Consider the following 21,309-nt stretch of genomic DNA (forward strand, 5'->3'; position numbering starts at 1 on the left):
GGATAACTTTTCTTTTCTTTTCTTTTCTGAGACAGTCTCACTCTGTCACCCAGGGTGGAGTGCAGTGGTCTGATCTCCGCCTACTGTAACCTCTGCCTCCCAGGTTCAAGTGATTATTCTGCCTCAGTCTGGGACTACAGGTGTGTGCCACCACACTGGCTAATTTTTGTATTTTTCACAGAGACCGGGGTTCCACTATGTAGGCCTGGCTGGCCTCAAACTCTTGACCTCATGATCCACCTGCCTCAGCCTCCCAAAGAGCTGGGATTACAAGCATGAGCCACTGTGCTTGGCCCATGAGTAACTTCCCTTTCCTTTCACTTACCAATACATTATGGAATCTTTGTCAGTGAAAATATCTATACTAACTGAATCATTTCTTGGTAACCCACTGTATGCATACACAATCATTTATTCTTTTCTATTATTGGACATTTAGGTTTCCAAGTTTTTGTTATTAACCATACTGTGTAGAACCATATCATAAAAACATATTTGTGCACTTAGGCAGTAAATCTCTCAGAAAATATTCCCAGACACTATGTCAGGGTATGAACCTTTTTAAGACTTCTTTTTTTTTTTTTGAGACGGAGTTTTGCTGTTACCCAGACTGGAGTTCAATGGCACAATCTCGGCTCACTGCAACCTCCGCCTCCTGGGTTCAAGCAATTCTCCTGCCTCAGCCTCCCGAGTAGCTGGGACTACAGGCATACACCACCATGCCCAGCTAATTTTTGTATTTTTAGTAGAGAAGGGGTTTCATCTTGTTGACCAGGATGGTCTCGATCTCTTGACCTCGTGATCCACCTGCCTTGGCCTCCCAAAGTGCTAGGACTACAGGCGTGAGCCAGCGCGCCCAGCCTTTAAGACTAATTCACTATGACAAAGAAGAGTGCCTTCCAAGAATTAAGTACTGAGTAATATTTACTTATATTTACTGTGAATACACCAAAAGAGAACCATGTCAGTAGCTCTTTGGATGTACAAAGCACTTGATAAAATTCAAAAATTGATCTCTAATTTGTTTTTTAGGTTAGTTTTTGTCATGCAAAGGAAATGTTTTCTCTCCATTTTATCCCCTCCTATTTTACTGTCTCACACATCATACCTAGTAGAGAAATGTTAGAATCCTTCTCACTATAGACAGGAATAAGATTTGTATGCTGTTGTCACTGGTTCTGCACTTAGCAGTGCAAAAGAAGAAAGCAAAAGGAGACACACCTTTGCTTCTTTTCCAAATCATCAAAATTTGGTATGTTTACCTGTTAATACTGTTTACCTGTCCTCAAGACTTAAACTCTCATAAGCTGTTATCTCAGAACGTTTTCTTCTCACGTCCATGAAAATACCTATTATTATTTAAAATCTATGCAGACAAGTGAACAGTATTCTACTTTTAATCAGCATGTAACTGACTTAGTATTTATTTAAATTTGTCAGCTGTTCTGTTTTGTTTGCACAAGGCTTTGATTGATATTATCTACTGATTGTTTTTTCTTCGGCTTTGAAAATGTCCTTTATGAATTAAAGGTATTTGTCATACGTGTTGTAGTTTATCAATTTGTTTGCCTTATACCTATTTATGGTTTTTGCCATACCAAATTTTGATGATTTGGAAAAGAAGCAAAGGTGTGTCTCCTTTAGCTTTCTTCTTTTGCACTGCTAAGTGCAGAACCAGTGACAACAGCATACAAATCTTATTCCTGTCTATAGTGAGAAGGATTCTAACATTTCTCTACTAGGTATGATGTGTAAGACAGTAAAATAGGAGGGGATAAAATGGAGAGAAAACATTTCCTTTGCATGACAAAAACTAACCTAAAAAACAAATTAGAGATCAATTTTTGAATTTTATCAAGTGCTTTGTACATCCAAAGAGCTACTGACATGGTTCTCTTTGGGTGTATTCACAGTAAATATAAGTAAATGTTACTCAGTACTTAATTCTTGGAAGGCACTCTTCTTTGTCATAGTGAATTAGTCTCTTACTTATGCAACCTACAAAGTAGTGCACAGAAGCAGAAAATATAAATTAAAAGTACAGATTAGGAAGCCAAGACTACTAGAATCTTAAGTCTTGGCTATATTTGCTACTCATGTAACCTAGGACAAGTGACCTGATGTCTATGCCTGAGTTGCCTCATTTACAGAATGGAGACAAAAATGGTATACCCGCCTCATAGGTTTATTGTGAAAACAGGATAATGTATTTGGCAAACAGGCATTAACAGTAATTATAATTCTCCTTACTATACTAATGCATTTGATACCAACTTTACTTGTGATTTTATCATTAAATTTGTGTTGATATCTGGGTTGTTAGCTTTTAAAAATGTTGGGAAGCTTTCCTTCAGTACTCTGGGAAAAGTAGTATTTTATAAAAATTAGTATATTTGTAAAGTGCTGCTTGTTATAATCAGCAAAGTAACCTACAACATTTTCAGGTAGGAGAGAAAACTGGAAAAGGATGGGAGTGAGTAGAGGATAAGGGAGGTGCTATCTAGTAAGCTGTTTCTGTCATTGTGATGTGGGTCACTAGACTTGATACAAGATGCTGACCTAACACCAGATATGCCTCTCCTATCTCTCTGATGCCTATTTAAGCAGATGTTAGAAATGTGTGCCCACTAGCTTTAATTATGGCCATTCTGGGAGAGCAAGTCTCACAGTATACTTTTGATTATCACTACCACCCCACCATTTTAACTGAAATGAACAGCAAGTCTAACAGAATGCCAGAAAAGGAAGAAGTACACGGAATAATCCTGGATACTGTCTCCAAGTATCCAGATTAGGGAGTTAAATTTAAACCTAGTTTAGAGTTGAGAACAGATATAAAAACTCCAAGTTTTCAATAATCAATTGTTAAATTTGCCATAACTTTTTCTTCTCGGTTCATTTTTATACCACATTTAACTCCTAAGAGGTCATTTGGAGTATTTTTGCATACAGCAAAATAGTAATACTCCAAATTTATCCAAATAATGGCATTTTTCTTTTGAGATAGGATTTAGCTACTTTTGTTTACCCTATATTTGCAGCATTACTATTACGGGAAATTTTCATTTTTGAGACAAATGTAGGTTCTTTGTTAAAAGTATACTGTATTCACTGAAAAAGTACTGCTACAGGAGTAACCTATGAAAATTAAGGTAGCAATGACTGCTAATCACTGCCATTTATAGAGCACTGTGTGACAAGGATATGGTAAGTCATGTTTATTGCATCACCTAATGTCCCCACACTTTATAAGGTAGGTATTTCTGCATCTTTCTTTTAACATATAAAGAAACTGAAGCTCAAAAAGGTCAAGTCACTTACCAAAGATCCTGAGGCTAGGATTATGAGTTTCAAAGACCATTCCTTTACTATTCGCAGTCAAATGAATGACTGAAATTCAGTCATCCAATTAAATGCAGAACTACATTCTTTTAAATACTGTGTGAAGCACTGATAATGGGAAGCTATTTTTAAAATATACCTTTGTAAAGGATGATAACCATTCTGGAAAGTGGGTTAAACTGAAAAACAGAGCCTAAAAGGAATGTTACTTTAAGTATAAAGTCTGTCATCCAAATAAGTACCAATATAATATAACTTCATGTGGATTATTTGTAAAGGAATCATAATTTCTTTATTAGATACAATGATTTCAACCCAGATTTATTGAATCTTTTCAAAATAATAAAAATACTTTTATTAAACACTTCTATTGATCATGTTTAGGTAAAATACCTTGTTGAGTTTATAAACCCAAATACCAGTGACTTTGCGACAAAAATGAGAAAATAATTTGAATCTACCTTCATTGTCCACACACACTGAAATGCAAAATGCACACCAGAGACATAAACTGCATGTTTGGGCTTCACAGAAAACAATACGAGGTTGACACACACAATCTTAAAAATGTCACCCTTATATATCAGGATTACAAATAAGCATATTACATAATAGACTTTACATTCATGTTTTATACTGTATTTCCAAAACTTGTAACTATTTCAGCTAAATTCAATAATTTTATATTTAACTTTAGCTAATGAGAAATAAAATTTACTATGTAAGAGTTCGACATTACTTAAAGCTGACTTTCATATTTAGGACACAATAAATTTGAAAGGAACACTTCAAAGGAAATATTAAAGGTAGAGGATATGTGTTAATAAAATGAAATCAATTAAAATTTACTGAAAGCCTGGAAAAAGTACCCTTAATAGCCATCTTTAAAAAAATTTGCATTTCCCATTTCTTTCATTTGAAAAGACTGTCATGTAGATGAGACATTTAGAGTAGATATACATTACTTCCAATGTTTTCCTAGAAAAGGGTTTTATGTATCAGATACTCAAGGTAAAAAATTTAATCTACTTTTAATATTTAGGTTATACCTCAAACTAATCTGATAGATCTTAGTTTTTATAAGGCAAAACTGCTAATATGAAAGCTCTTAAAATTCTTCAGTTTATTTCTCCAAAATCTAAAAAATAAAATTAGATTTACTCTTTATGAACAGAGCTTCAACTACAAGCTTCCTAGTTCAGTCCCTCTGCATATGGCAGATGACAGAGAAGCATCCTGTAAACCCTTGGTATTTCTCTTACAACTTTCTATAGCTATGAAATCGGAAAAAGTAAATTTTAAATAAAGTCCCTCCAGTAACATGTACATTTAAAAACTTACATCTAACGTGGACTCTGAAGTGACTGTATTTCCCCAACATCTCCTAGTCTACCTTGGAAAGAACAAAGAATGTTATTCCTAGTCAGGAGGAAATCTGACAGTACAGAAACACTGACATAGATTATGCTAAATGGTTAGTTACATATAATCTTGCATAGACTTTGTATTCAGTAAAATATTCTCAGATGATGAGGGTAAGATGACAAATTAATATGGAGAAAAACCTTTGAAGACAAATTAAGACACTGGAAAGCAAAAGGTAGAAAGTGAAAATTTTATATGTTCACCTGAAATGGTACATGTTTTTCTCTTCTGAAGAGAAAAAGTTGTAAGATAGATTCTTCATCTTGGCTTTTCTAGGAAGACAATGTGTATGCCAAAAGATTGCTTATCTTAAAATAAAAACATATGAAAGAAAAGTCTCCTTTGAAAAAATATATATATTTACACATACACACACACATGCATACATATATATATAACATATATTAATAAAAAGTATTCTCCAGTATGGGATAGGGACTCTCTAATTCTAAAAGTAAAAATCTATAATTTTAAATTTATCTGAAAGAAATCTAAGCACAGCTTAACTTAAGATTATTGTCTGAATCACTGAATTAGTCATTTTATTTTAAAAGTGCACGGATTTTATTGAAAGATATCCAACTTCAGCTTTGAAGATCAGGCTCAAGGTTTGTTCTTGGCTATTCCAGAAATTCTTGTAGAATGTTCATAATTTCAACAAAAACTTACAAAGTTTTTCTAAAGTAGACTTTTCAAGCTACTGAACAGAATTCACGTCTATACTCTGAAGTTTATTTCAGCAGCATTTGTCTCTGTGAAGCACATCAAAATCACTCACACATCAAATTGCTGATCTGAGAGAATGATTTATTTTCCCATTACAGGGAAGTCATGAATGACTTGTTCTGAGGTATGTTTCTGAGCTATGAAGGACACCTATTACAAAGCTCCACACTTGAAGGTTTCTCTTAAGGTGATAACATTTTATGGCTGGATAGTCTCTGCAGGTACCAGATTCCCTGTTGTATCCAACTGCATACATTTACACGTGCATGCAGACACAGGGCACTCTGTGTGGTCCCTAAAAAAATACATCAAATAACAGTTAAAAATCCAAATTAAACATATACACATTTATTTATCTAAAAAAATTTTTTTTTAAAGAGACAGCATCTTGCTATATTGCCCAGGCTGGACTCACACAGCTGGACTCACACTCCTGGGCTCAAGCAATGCTCCTGCCTCAACCTACTGATTAGCTGTGACTATAGGGGTGTACACTGTTCCCACCTGTTTACTTAGATCTATCTATAATGCAACTTTTCAAAATGGCATTTGTAAAAATATAGAAACTAAAACCCAGAGGAAAAAAGCATCAAATTATAAATGACTGCCAAGCTGAACTTTAGGGAGAAGTTAAAAAAAAATACATACCTTTTATTTTCTACATATATGGCAAGATATTTCATTTACAGTTGTGAAGGTGACAGGGATGTGCTCAGAGTTTAAATTAGCTAGTGAGACAAACTGGGTATAAATGCTATATCAATGAGGAGCACAGGGCCACTGGCACCATTCAAAATAAAATTCAATTATGGTCTTGAGAGTTTCAATTGCATGACTACATAAAAAGCTTACTGAGAAGAGAACTGAGGCAGCAATATGATATGCACTTTTATAATTTCATTATTAATTCAATCACATGATAAATTACAACATATTCAGTTGTAAAAAACTTTAAACACATCCTCTCCCCGAATAAAGTGAAATAATGTTATTCAAACATTTAACTCATGCAAAATATTTGAACTAGTTCTTATATAAGTATTACCTTTATAGTTTAAGGTTACATAGGATATCTAACAATGAAATAAATGTTCATACCACCTTTGTTAATGCAAGTGACTGTAAAAACAAAATTCATACTTTGGCTAAATGTTAACAGATAAACCCAAACTATTTAGAAGCAATCTGTGTTATCTCTTGTAAATCCAAGCCTATCAAAGAAGAAATGTGCTGATTACCTGAACCAACTAAGCATATGTCCAGCATGCCCACCATGCCTGCAATTGTGACACCATGTAAACCAGTTGTTAAACTGGGCTAGTTTTTTGTCCTTACTTAAGTCCACTTTTTCATCTGATTTGGTTCCTCCTATGAGACAAGAAAATTATCTTCATTAACTGCATCACGATATTTTATTTAAAGTTACTTTCAAAAGGCATTTCTAAAACTATGTTCAAAATATGAATCACACATCATATTGAAATAACAATTTTGATGCTAGGTTCTAGTTTAGATGGAGTGAAACTGAATGACAGGAGCTTCCCTACATTTTTAATAGCCAATACAAAAATGGAAAAATTTAAATTATTGAAACCCACTGAGAAACAATATAAATTTAACACTTTGGGGGAGACCAAATCAGTAGTTAAAATCTTTCCACAGGAAAATACTAGGCCCAGTTTACAAGTGAATTTTACCTAACATTCAAGGCACAGGTAAAACTGGGCATGGTAGCTCATGCCTGTAATCCCAGCACTTTGGGAGGCTAAGGTGGGCAGACTACTTGAGGCTAGGAGTTGGAGACCAGCCTGGCCAATATGGCAAAACCCCATCTCTGCTAAAAATACAAAAATTAGCCAGGGGTGGTGACACATGCCTGTAGTCCCAGTTTCTTGGGAGGCTGAGGCACAAAAATTGCCTAAACCTAGGAGTTGGAGGCTGCAGTGAGCCGAGAGAGTGCTGCTGCACTCCAGGTTGGGTGACAGAGCAAGACTGTCTCAAAAAAAGAAGAAAGACAATCAAGGGGCAGGTAATTCTCATCTGTACAAGCCCTTTCAAAGAAGGAAAAAAGAGGAAAAGTTTCCCAATGCACTTCATGAGACTTGAGTAACTTAAGCAATTGCTTAATTAGACTTAATATTTTTACTTAATTGCCATCTATTAAGGCATTATGCATAGATGACTATGTTCAAAATTTTGCTTGGATCATTGCAGGTCACACTTTCGGGATCAAAAGGATAATCCTACAGTCAGGAATAGTTTTAAAAAATATCTGTTTTTGCTAATAATATGGGGTGAAAGGATGTATAAGTAGTTCAATGATTTAAGATGTAAATACACTAAATTTATTCCTGAAAGGGTCACCAAAGGTTAATAATGAGAGGGCAAAATGGAAAGGGGGAAGAGAAAAATAAAATACAGATCTGATATGGACACTACTTGATACCTTTGTGTAAAGCTCTTGTTAGCGCTTGTCATTTTGTTTTTGTAACTTCTAACATAAACAGAAAACAGACTGAATCCAAACAAGTGTATCCTTATATTTTTCTGATAAAGCTGGAAGTATTAAGATCTACCTCACTGCCAAGTATAAAGGCTTTTTTAAGGTCAAATGACTTTAAATTTTAAAAGATCCATAGTGAATTATGAAGACAAGTACCACAGAACACTTTAGGGGAAACTAGTTTCACTTGTGTATTAACTCATAATCTGAGAAGAAAATGAAGGAAACCAGTATATAATCTAACTTTTAAAAAATGTGTCATTGTCCAAAAATTAAGTTCTGTAAGGGCAGGGATTTTTGTTTTGTTTACTGTAACATTTCTAGCACTTGGAACACTAGGTACCAAATAAAATTTTTTAATAAATAATATTTATAATGTTTATAATGATGTTAGAACTGTTTTGAGTTCTAATCTTCAAAGCACAATTGAGTATAAAAATATCAAGCCTCAGTTAAATAAACTTACAGAAATTCCAGCTATTTGAATCACAAAGCATAATGGATGGATGTAATCTCTGACTGCAGGCAAAGCACCAGGGAGGTTTAGATACTCAAGCCATTAGCCAGCACTTGATTTCTATTAGATACTTTTATTTTGGAACTAGGACTCGTTTGATTTCACATATTAAAAAAAACCAAACAAACAAACCATATATATATATATATGCTTCCTTAACTTTTACTTTAGTTTCAGGGGTACATGTGCAGGTTTGTTATACAGGTAAACTGCGTATCATGGGGGTTTTGGTGTACGAACTGTCATCCAGGTAATAAACACAGTACCTGATAGGTAGTTTTTTTAATTTCAATCCTCCTCCAACCCTCCACCCTCCGGTAAGCCCTGGTGTCTGTTGTTCCTTCTTTATGACCATATGCACTAAATCTTTATCTCCTCCTTACAAAGTGATAAAATGTGGTATTTAGTTTTCTGTTCCTGTGTTAGTTGATTAGGATAAGGTCTCTAGCTCTATCTATGCTGCTGCAAGGGACATGGCTGCATAGTATTCCACGGTGTATATGTACTACATTTCCTTTATCCAGTCTACCACTGATGGGTATTATAGTTGACTCTATGTCTTTGCTATTGTAAATAGTGCTTATTATTCTCTAAGTTAGCTAAGCAATGCCTTTAAAGATCATACTCAAGCTCTCTCTAATTTTCCTACTGTTCTTATCAGTCCACTTCCTAGGTCCTTTCACGCCAATGTACTTGCTCTTCCCCTACACTCCCCGTACTTACCATACTTACCAGTCTCTTCACCCTAGTTTGTTTTTTACTTTTGGTCTACAACCTGGAAGGCTTCCCTGCAATCTTTGTATATTAAATCTTCCAAACTTTAAAGGACTGGCTTAAATGGTAACTTCTTCCTGAAGCTCTCCAGATATTTCAGATAGAAGTAATGTTTCCCACTTTGAAAATTCCTAATCTTTCCTTATATAATAGTCCTAATTCATGTTGGGGGTTTAGATGTGTTTCAGAATGCAGAATGTTTTGGGATTTCAGAAAAATAATAAGGAGCAAATATGTACACTTCGAGGGAAGTCTGAAACACCCTGTAATCCAACTTGTTAATATTTCGGCAGTGAAACATAAATATTCACAAATAAATAAGAGAAATAAATATCTTAATAGCCTCACATCAATTCTGAACAGGTTTTGTGGCCAAATGAAATTACTGTAATTTCATTTTTAAAAGGCATAGAATTTTCAGAACTTGGTTAGAGACTTTGAAATGACAGATAAGGAATTGTAGACCAGCATTTGTTTTCTAGAAAATATCACTTATTTTATATTCATTATCTATGCTTATTGTACACCATAAGCTCCAAGAGGTTCTCTGATTTATTCATCTCAGCACCTCAGCCTTATCTTAATGTAGCAAGTAAAATCAGTGCTCAAATATATATTATATATAAAGAAATTATTTCTGAAGCAAATATAGAAAAAAATTCTATAACAAATACAGAAAAATTTGATAAACCTGAGTGCTGACTATTCATTACATTAGTCATCATAACAAAGAATTTGAAATGTTTTAAGACTTTTCTTCAAATTCTCGGAAATCATTTTCTCTTCTAACCTATTTCAAAAATAGAAAAGATTGAGAAGCTGATATCCAGCAAAAAAGAAGATTGCCCAGGTATAAGAAGGCAAACAATCCTTATAGCTTCCTGAGGCTTATGGTCCAAAAGATGTGTTACATTAAATGATTTCTACATATCTCAGCTCATATAAATATATGACTTATTTATGCTATATTTTACCTCCTTGTTCTCTCATTGTTGTAGATATTCCAAATTGTTATTTTCTGTTTATTAGGACCAGAGTAACATAAAAGAGTGATCAGTATGCAATGTATAAAATGAGAATCCTTGATTAAAATTTAAATTAAAACTACATTTAAAACGTTAAGTATTGCTTTCATTTCTTTAAAAAAAAAGCATCTAGATGGAAAAATAATTGCTAAGCCAATGATACCAGCAAGTCTTTCATAAATGTTAATGTAATGATAAAGCAGACTACTTAAATAAACAAGATAATACAGAAAATGAACAAGACACAAAACAGAATTATAAAATGTCTGCACTAGAAAAGATCTCCAGTCCATAGGAAGGTGAAAGTAACTCTCAATGTCACAGAGTGAATGTCACAGAGCTAGAATTAAAACAAACATTTTGACACTCTATCCAGTTCATTATTCCCTGTGTACCAAATACTCAAAATGATTTTAATTAAAAATTCTGCCATAGTATCATTTTCAAGTTAAGTAAAGAGCTAGAATAATTCCAGCCACCACGTATAAAATAATATATTTGGTTATTTAATATACTCAAAAATTTTTTCTTCTTTATGTTTACTATAAAGAATAAAAAGTAATCTTAATATTTCTAACCATTATAAAATATAGGCTGGGCATGGTGGCTCATGCCTATAATCCCAGCATTCTGGGAAGCTGAAGCAGGTGGATTGCTTGAGTTCAGGAGTTCAAAACCAGCCTGGGGCAACAAGGTGAAACCCTGTGGTCCCAGCTACTTGGGAGGCTGAGGTGGGAGGATCATCTGAGCCCAGGAGGCAGGAGGCAGAAGGCAGAGGTTTCAGTGAGCCAAGATCATGCCACTGCATTCTATCGTGCACAACGAAGTGAGATCCTGTCTCAAAAACTAAACAAAACAAAAAACCACTATAAATATATATGTGTGTGTATATATATATATACACACACACACACACGCACTCTCTCTATATATATAATTTACTAGATAACTGCCAAACAGCATCAAAATCTAGAAGTCAAGGGACCTGACTTCACTTCTAGGTTAATACTTTCTGTATGTATTTTCTTATTATTTTTAAATTATTATTATTATTTTTTTGGAGATGAAGTCTTGCTCTGTGGCCAGAATGGAGTGCACTGGTGAGATCTTGGGTAACCCCAACCTCCACCTCCCTGGTTCAAGCAATTCTCCTGCCTCAGCCTCCTGAGTAGCTGGGACTACAGGTGCGTGCCACCACGCCTTGGTAATTTTTTCTATTTTTACTAGAGATGGGGTTTCACCTTGTTAGCGAGGATGGTCTAGATCTCCTGACCTCATGATCTGTCCACCTTGGCCTCCCAAAGTGATGCGTTTATAGGCGTGAGCCACTGCGCCTGGCCAAACAACTTTTTTATAGAGATGAGGTCTCACTTTTTTGCTCAGGCTGGTCTCAAACACCCAGGCTCAAGTAATCCTTCTGCCCCGGCCTCTCAAAGTGCTGGGATTATAGACATGAGCCACTGCACCTGACCCTTCACCTGACCCTTCTATATGTATTTTACAAGTAGGTTGTGAAGATGAAATAAGAAATGTCAAAGTGCTTTAATGATGTCACAAGTTCCTTAGGAATAAAAAGTATCTGTTAATAGGTGAGGGAAAACTGACTTTTTTTTTTTTTTGAGACGGAGTTTTGCTCTTGTTACCCAGGCTGGAGTGCAATGGCTCAATCTCAGCTCACCACAACCTCCGCCTCCTGGGTTCAAGCAATTCTCCTGCCTCAGCCTCCTGAGTAGCTGGGACTACAGGCGTGCACCACCATGCCCAGCTAATTTTTGTATTTTTAGTAGAGACAGGGTTTCACCTTGTTGACCAGGATGGTCTCAATTTCTTGACCTCGTGATCCACCCACCTCAGCCTCCCAAAGTGCTGGGATTATAGGCGTGAGCTGCCACGCCCGGCCCTAAACTGACTTTTAAATACTCAAATTTGAACAAAATCCTCTTGAAACAGTGATAAGAAAATGCTAATATTTTAAGATTATTTCATATGTAAGCTTTTCTCACAAATTTTAAATTGGTCAGAACTTGTGAAATTCTAAAGTATCAACAGATATAGATTTTACTTTTAATGTATATATTTCATAAATTATAGGAACATAAAAGTCTTCAAGCTAGAAAACTGCCCTTTCTTAGAAATGATAACAAACTCAAGCTAGTTTGTATTTTATTTGCAACATTAACTCAACTATGTAAGAATCATTCAGCTCATAAAAGTATTTTGGAGAATTAGGTCATACCAGGACAGCTAGAAACTGGTGTTCCCATATTAATGAGACAAAGTGCACATCGAGGAAGGGGTTTTCGACAGCCAGGACAACTTGTGACTTTAGATTTCGTTGGTGAGCCACTCACACCATACTGACTAAAACCTCTGCCCTGATGAGGCACAGCTGAACAGCTGTAGGAGATTGACTTGCCACAGAAATTGCAACTCACAAAAACCTACAAAACAAATGAAAGAAGAAATAAATGTAATGCAAATCATAATGGAATGCTAAATAATTTAGTTTGGTCCTAACAAATTATTTTAAAATACTTTTAAAAAAAACTTTGTATTTTGAAATTTATCTGCTAAGCTCGACTAAGCTCTCATTTAAAATCTATATTCAGCCAATACATTTTTTGGGTACTTTCTTCTTAATTACATTTTTACTAATACCACTGATATTGGTGGAAGAACTCAAACTTTATAGACTCCAACATTTTAGAGATAACGACTTCAGAACTTACACTAGGCCATTATAAAATATGTCAATATGACTTCTAAACCAAAGTTCAGAGATGTAATCTTCTGGACAAAATTTTCTTATAAAGAGAACACTGTTTCTAAGACAAAAAGGAGTTAACAATCTTACAATGGTAGTTAAATTTTTAGAATAATAGAAATAGCTGTTCATTCTGTTTTTACGGTAAACTGCTAGATCTAAATCACTTATCACATAGACTAGTAATATGTACTACCATGCAATGCTATTTTACCAATACTCTGGTTTTAATATAAGCACTTTCCCCAATTCCTAAAGTAAGAAAATAGCACCATCCAGTGCTCATATTGAGGATAACCTAATATTTAATATCTGAACTAAGACACAGTGATTTAATGTGATATATATACCTTATATGACAACAATCTCATTTTTTTAAACCAATGCTTAAAAAAAAATTTCCATGTGTAATTACACATATAGATATAGGTAATACTGCTAAAGCCTAGAAACACCCAAACCTGCCATACTGAACATATATACTAGAAATATACTGGAAAACTTCAGGCCTGCTGTGGTTTGTTCTATCTCAGACTAAAGCTCAAGCCACTGAGATTATTGTTAGCAAGAAGCAGAACCAAAGGAAGATTAAGAACAAAGTTGAATCTAGAATAAAGACTTCAACGGGAATTCAATATAAGCAAAATAATGAGCTAATAACTTATTAAACTGAACATCAACATATTATAATTTGATTTTCTCCAAAAGAATGTACTTACTTGTGCTAAAGGCTTAGAACTGGGATCCAACTTACTCCTGTGAATATCAAATTCAGCTCGCTTATGCCAAAACCTCCAGGCATCTAATAAATTTCTATAATTCTCAATCCAGTATTGAACCCTTTCATCTTTAAGAACATCTAAAGGTGAACCCTAAAACAAAAACACAAATTACTTCAATTGTTTAAAATCTCCGAGCTGGGCCAGAGACTTCTGGGTAGCATGTAAGTGTGAGTTACATACAAGAAATAGGCCTCTCTCTATTTTTTGCCAAAAGCTGGCTCCTAATGAGGATATAGAAAAAATTTATGGAATCTCCATTAATTTATCTCAAGCTGGGTTCCACTAATGACATAAATATGTACTTTATATATCATACCTGGTCAGGGAAGTGCAATTCTCTACATTTTAGTTAAGTTTAAGAAAACAGAATTTTGTGGTTAAATGTTGAATACCCTTTCTCCCAGCAATTAAAAACCTCTAGGTTCACAAACTCTGTTTACTATTAAATCCAAATGTAATAGAGGCTGGGCATGGTGGCTCAGGCCTGTAATCCCAGCACTTTGGAAGGCCAAGGTAGGCTGATCACTTGACGTCAGGAGTTCGAGACCAGCCTTGCCAACAGGGTGAAACCCTGTCTCTAGTAAAAATACAAAAATTAGCCAGGTATGTGGCAGGTGCCTATAATCCTAGTTACTCATGAGGCTGATGCCTTAACCTGAAGGTGGAGGTTTCAGTGAGCTGAGACTGTGCCACTGCACTGCAGCCTAGGCAACAAAGTGAGACTCCATCTTAAAAAAAAAAATCCAAATGCACACCAAAACTGCTCAGTCACATTTGAACTAATAGCTTGGTCCTTCCTATCTAGCAATGCATGGTAAACTGAGATGCTGCTTTTATATATCTGTTTATCTGTAAGTTAAACCTGTCTATACTTACTCTTGCCTTCAATTAAAACATATATTTTTTGCCTTGAAAATAATAAAACAAGAAAAAGCAAAACCAAATACCTTCTTAGCTCTTTTGCCCCTAGCCACAGTTAAAAGCAACACCTTGTTTTAGTTAAATTTACTTTAGGGTTCTTCTCATTAAGAACTTAAAGTTCTTGCCAATAAGAATTTTCCTAAAGTTGTATTTTCCCTGGTAGCTGTGATATTCCAAATTTCATCTATGCTTGCTTTAGGTTTTCTTAAAAGACTTTTAGCCCTGTCCAGGATCTCTTCCTTAATTTTACATGATGGAGAAAAGAGAAAAAGTGTCTACTTCTAATGATGCTTTGACATTAATCTGAAGCTCAGTTTTCTCAGTCCTACTTGAGGGCCAATAGAAAAGAAAATTTCAGAGAACCTGGCATATATCTTACTTATGGAAAAAAAGGAACAGAAATCCATAACAGTTAATACAATCTTTATACATCCAATCAAACATTAAACCAGCCTATCTTTCATCTATTCAATTTGGTGTTAATTACCAGAGTTAAATTTAGCTGAAAGAACATGTGAAACACTTAGCTTACAATTTCATTTCTTAAAAAATAGAGGTCTACTCTAGCCCTAATTATGACCAACTGGGCAGAACTAAGTACCAAAGTAGCATATAATCCCAGGTTTAAAAAGAAAATTCACAGAAAAATAAGATGTTTTCGTATCTCATTCTTTCCCCTTATATGGCAGGAAGGAGATAAACTAAGAAAGAATTTGGTAAATATATATACAGTAAGTCTTTTCTAGATCCTCTCCAATAAAGCCTAATATCAAGCACCATGATCTGTAAAGAAAACAGTTCAGAGATTGAGTCTGACCAAACTAGAAGGGCTTGGGAAAACAGTGTTTTGATTAGTGGAGAGATAAGGATCTGAACCGAGAAATGTAAACCAGGGGACTCCAACCCTCAATATACCCCTGAGTACATGGCCTGGTACAAACTGGGTTGCACAGCAGGAGGTGAACGGCAGGGCAATGAGTGAAGCTTCATCTGTATTTACGGCAGCTCCTCATTGCTCACATTGCTGCCTGAGTGCTGCCTCCTGTCAGATCAGTGGTGGCATTAGATTCTCATAGGAGAGTGAACCCTACTGTGAAGTGCACATGTAAAGGATCTAGGCTGCATACTCCTTATGAGAACTGAATGTCTGATGATCTGTCTCTGTCTCCCGTTCTTAGATGGGACCATCTAGTTGGAGGAAATAATCTCAGGGCTCCCACTAATTCTACATTATGGTAAGTTGTATAATTACTTTATTATGTATTACAGTGTAATAATAATAGAAATAAAGTGCACAAGAAATACAATGTGTTTGAATCACCCCTAAACCAAACCCCTGGTGCTAAAAGGTTGGGGACCACTGATGTAAACTATAACAAAGTTAAGATTCTATAACTGAAAAGCAAAAATAATTGCAATGAACAATTCCCTGGGAAGTTTAACAGCAGATGGAGGTGAAGGATGAGTGCATAAGTCAACAGAAATCAATGAATTTGGGCCAGACACGGTGGCTCATGCCTGTAATCCAAACACTTTGGGAGGCCGAGGCGGGCAGATCACTTGAGGACAGGCATTTAAGACCAACATGGCCAACACAGTGAAACCATGCCTCTACTAAAAATACTAAAAATTAGCCAGGCATGGTGGCATATGCCTGTAATCCCAGCTACTCGGGAGGCTGAGGTATGAGAATCACAGGAATGTTTGAACCTGGGAGACAGAGTTTGCAGTGAGCCAAGATTGTGTCACTGCACTGCAGCCTGGGTGACACAGCAAGACTCTATCTTTAAAAAAAAACAAAACAACTAACCAATTTGAAGAATATAGGGAAAAAAACTGGATGGAAAAAGAATAGAGCCTCAGGCACCTATGGACACTATGATGTGGTTTCATACATATGTAGTAAGAGTATTAAGAAAAATAAGTTTGAGGCAGAAAACAATATTTAAAGAAATAACGTCCCTGAACTTCTCAAATCTGATGAAAAATAGACTTGCAGAGTCAAGAAGCTCAGTAAACCACAAACAGGATAAAAAGAACAACCAGGCATATTATGGTCATACTACTGAAAAATCAAAGGTAAAGAAAACATCTTAGAAGAAACCCAAAGAGACTGTCCCACATAAAAATAATAGAAAACATTTTATTGATGGTTGCAAGGGAAACAAGTTTACTTAAACATTAAAAATCAGGATTTAGGCTGGGCATTTTGGGAGGCTGAGGTGGGCGGATTGCTTGAGGTCAGGAGTTAAGATCAGCCTGGACAACATGGTGAAACCCCATTTCTATCAAAAATACTAAAAATAAGCCAGAAGTGGTGGTATGAAGCTGTGGTCCCAGCTACTTGGGAGGCTGAGGTGGGAGGATCACCTAAGCCTGGAGGCTGCAGTGGGCCAAGATCCACCCCACCCTGGGTGATAAAGCAAGACCCTGTCTCCAAAAAAAAAAAAAAAAAAAAACCCAATGGAAACAAGCATAAGAATAGCTGACCTCTCATCAGAAACAACAGATGCCAGAAGACAATGAAACTGTATCTTTAAAGTGATGAAAGAAAAAGTAAGGTGAAACAGACATTTTCAGTTATAATTTGAGAGACTCTGTCACCTATATTACAAGGAATATTATAGGATTTATGGAAAGGAAAAAGAATGCCAGGAATGACAAATAAGTGAATAAATATAAAAGCCCATGTTTTCTTTTCATAGTTTACATAAAAGACAAATGACTTAAAAAAAAAACACTATAAGTTGGAGTATATAATTATCTGTAAAAGTAAAACATATGGCAATAGGACAAAAGAATGGATGTGTAAATGAAATCACACTGTTGTGACATTTGTGAAGCAGGAAGTAAAACCCAGAAAGAATCAGTGTGATCTAAGAAAGGGTAAAGTAGAAAGCACGTGTCAGGTGTGAAATGTGAAGGATGAGAAGGTAAAATGTTGACTTTGATGAGTTAAGAATGCTTATTGTTAGACCTACAGCAACATTAAAAAAAAAAATAATGAAAAGGGATACAGCTAAAAAGCCAACAGAGGCAATAAAATGAAACACAGAAATATTAACCCAAAATACAGTAGAAAAGGAACATAAGAACAAACGGAAAAAGGACAAACAAAACAGAAAACAAATAGCAAGATGGTAGACTTAACCTTGACCATATTAAACGTAAATGAAGGAAACACTCCAATTAAAGGCAGCAATTATCAGACTGGATTTTAAAAAAGCAAGATCTGATTACGTATCATATGCATTTTAAATATATTTTATAAATCTTGATAAGAAGTTACTTACTCATTTGTACTCTGTAGCTATCTATAGCCATATATATATATACACACACACAGTTTAATTTAAAAGACATAAATGTATTTCAGTGAGAGAAAATGTTATAGAAGGATACTTTTTCTTCCATGGGCAGTGGCTTAATATATTAAGTAAGTTTACTTTGTGGTCTGTTTGTGGGCCAGTATCTCTATATATGCACAAGAAGGTACAGTAGGAAAGGAAGCATTTTCCTGTGTTTACCCAGTACACAGTATGCTACCATACTGTGATATGAGGATGAGGGCAGGAAAGAGGAAAGTACCAACACCATGTAAGGATAAGATAAGCTGGAGGGCTATAGGAAATCTCAGGAGAATACTCTAAATTTTACCATATTTCCAGCAAAAGTAAAGTAGACAGCAACCTTTGCCTGGAATCTGTTTTTAATCACTGGACAGTAAAAATTGAGAAAATATAGATAAATTGGTTACCCCAAATCACCCCCATCGATAATAAAAAGAGAAAAAGAAAGCTGAGAGCTGTGGTATATTGACTTCGGCACTTTATGTGAGACTATAGTTCAGATCAGGAAAAGGCAATCTTTCTTGTAGAAGATGCAGTTATGTTAACAACTGGAGAAACTGAAGAGAGGTTTCTCTTTTCCAACTGAACTTCACATAAATTCAGATGCAGTCAAGACTGGCTGTTCTCAGATTGAAAGAAAAAACTGGATAACTCAATGAAGAGACTTAGGGACAGTAAGATAAGGCACAAGTCTTTAGTAGATCAACTCATTAGGTTAAAGCTAAATGCCTTCTAAAGATCCTAAGCAGGCAAAAGTGCATATTTATTTTCAACTAAGGAAAGAAAATATAAAATACTGTTACTTTTTAAAAGCTACTGTCAAACTGCACTGACCTGTAACATGCAGTAACTTGCTGTTTGAACATCTCCTGTTCTATCAACATAACTCTCCATTAAGTCCACTCCATCTTTAGTAAGGCCTGTAAGCAAAATTCCTTCCAAATTTCCAGCTTCTTTCATTTCATTGGTCAACTTTTCGATGTATCTATTTAACTGGAATATTCAAAATGATTTTTCTAAAGCAATGTTTCATTATGTATTTTGTACTTCAAAATACTATGCTTTGAACAATTTCATTCCTAATGGAAAACATTTTAAAACAAAAGCCTTTACTAAAATATACATGTGTAACTAAGAAGTCTGCATCTATTACAAATTTCAAAGCAGTATCCATAATCATTTAAAATATTTTAAAAAGGCATTTACTATGTTGATAGTTAATCCAAAAAAGAACTACAGATGGTTTACTATTTTAAAGAGAATTGTCCTGATTATTCTGCAAAGTGTTTGCTGCCTATCATAGTAGTATATAATAGAAGCACAAAATCTGAGTTGGAAGGGAACTTCAAGATCATCGAGAATAACCATCACCTTTAAGTTTTCCCTGACTTTAACCCACCCCAAACAAACTCTAGCCAAGATTCCTCCATATTTCCCCAGCACATTTTCATCATTATAGTACCTAGCACATAGTATTACTAGTTATTTACATGCAATTCTCCCTCACTATATGCACAGCACTGACATTTAGCATTGTTTAATGTACTGAAAATGAGGAATCCTTTTATAACATCACTGAGATCTACTAACTAATCTTACCCTCCGAAGAAGAAATATACTAAAATATTAAGTCAGTATTCTAAACAAATAAATTTAGTTATGGTAAACATTTTCAAAATATTTTTTGAAGATTTACACATCAATCTCACACATACAAAATTATAAAGAGTAGCTTCTTACAATAATTGTGACAATAAATATTAATCACTTCAAATGTAGAACTAAATCAGTTTTCACCTGAGTATCACCAAGGAATTTGCAAGCAAATGCCACTCTGTCACGTACTGCAACTTTGTTTTCATACTGGAAAGAACAGAAAAAGCAAAAAGTTACTTCTAGGTGCACTGAGTTTTAAAGCTTTACAGAGACTAAATGTTTTATATAAATAAAATGGAATATATGTATTTCCAAATTTATTAATAAGTTATCATATATATCTTGCAGAGCCATTAATTGTCTGAGATGCCTTTCTTGATGTAACTCTCAGAAAACTCAGCAATAAGGTTTTGTCCTTGCAAAGTAAAAATTTACCTTTTAAACACTGATGAAATTCAGTTTTAAAAAGTCCAGGTCAGTCTTATATAACTCCAATATAAAACATAAGCAATGATGTACAGTATGTCAAATTTAATATGCCACATAACCATTCCATCATAGAAATTAATTTTAGAGAACTAAGGAAACCTTTCCTTGGCTAGTAAATTAATCAATAAGTCTAAGAAATCTGTGATTGGCTACACCAGTACACAATTTAGAAGAACACCAATATACGTTTCCAACTACAAAGTGACAAGATTTAAAACTTAGACACTCTTGTGGCTAATGTTGTTATATAGGTGGTTTGAAGCAAAGATTTCTGAGGCATTATAATAACTAAAATTTTTGTACACTTGTCAATATCTTGAAACACTTAAAATATATTTACTACAAATTGTAGAAAGGTACAATTAATTTTGTGATTTGTAAAAATAATTTAAGGGTGGAAAAAAGATCCAATTTCCATTGAAGTCATCCTATGAAAGTTTTCCTTTTTTAAACATAAGATCACTTCAGTTGACACCTATGTTAGCATATTTTTTCTATGATAAAATATGATTCTGCCCTAAAGAGAGAACATATTTCATATAACTAGATTTAACTCTTAGATTTAGTTGCATATGTTACAAAATTTTGATCTGGAAAGGGTTAAAAATATTATCTGTCCCATTTTATATCTCAGAGAACTAATACTAAAAAAATTAACTGAACTAATACTAAAAAAATTAACTGAAATGGCTAAGGTAAATAGGGCAGAGCAGGAGTCCAGCCTGTATTTTCGGACTTCCCAATTCAGTACTTTCCACATTCTTACTACTAACATTTTTTTAATGGAGCAACATTAATTATAATTATTTACACATAAGGTAAACTAAATACATAGTTGAAACAGCTTGGAAATATGAACTTATGACTCAAGATGACTGTTATGTAATAACTTAAATTTATGTATAAGAAAAGAAGAGTACTGGCGCTGGGTGCAGTGGCTCACACCTGTAATCCCAGCACTTTGGGAGGCCAAGGCAGGTGGATGATTCAAGATCAGGAGTTCGAGACCAGAATTGGTATTTTTGGCCAATATGA

The 21,309-nt window shown here is 34.7% G+C and overlaps 1 protein-coding gene across 7 annotated transcripts in view; it reads right to left on the reverse strand.

Moving 5' to 3' along the window:
* Positions 1-3,611: 3,611 nt before the first annotated feature.
* Positions 3,612-21,309, reverse strand: part of MIOS (meiosis regulator for oocyte development) — a 41,679-nt gene continuing 23,981 nt past the window's right edge. For 4 of the 7 annotated variants that reach the window (XM_035254930.3, XM_009002383.5, XM_035254928.3 and 1 more), the window contains 6 exons: positions 19,927-19,992; positions 18,964-19,122; positions 13,796-13,948; positions 12,549-12,753; positions 6,732-6,861; positions 3,612-5,788 (listed from right to left, as the gene is read on the reverse strand). In XM_035254930.3, the coding sequence (XP_035110821.1) occupies positions 5,692-5,788; positions 6,732-6,861; positions 12,549-12,753; positions 13,796-13,948; positions 18,964-19,122; positions 19,927-19,992 (810 nt within the window). In that variant the 3' untranslated portion in view covers positions 3,612-5,691. The remainder of the gene's footprint in view (positions 5,789-6,731; positions 6,862-12,548; positions 12,754-13,795; positions 13,949-18,963; positions 19,123-19,926; positions 19,993-21,309) is intronic. The other 3 variants (XM_035254931.3, XM_078342722.1, XM_078342721.1) reach the window with 1 other exon arrangement.

This window comes from Callithrix jacchus, chromosome 11 (genome assembly GCF_049354715.1).
Source record: "Callithrix jacchus isolate 240 chromosome 11, calJac240_pri, whole genome shotgun sequence".
NCBI lineage: Eukaryota > Metazoa > Chordata > Mammalia > Primates > Cebidae > Callithrix > Callithrix jacchus.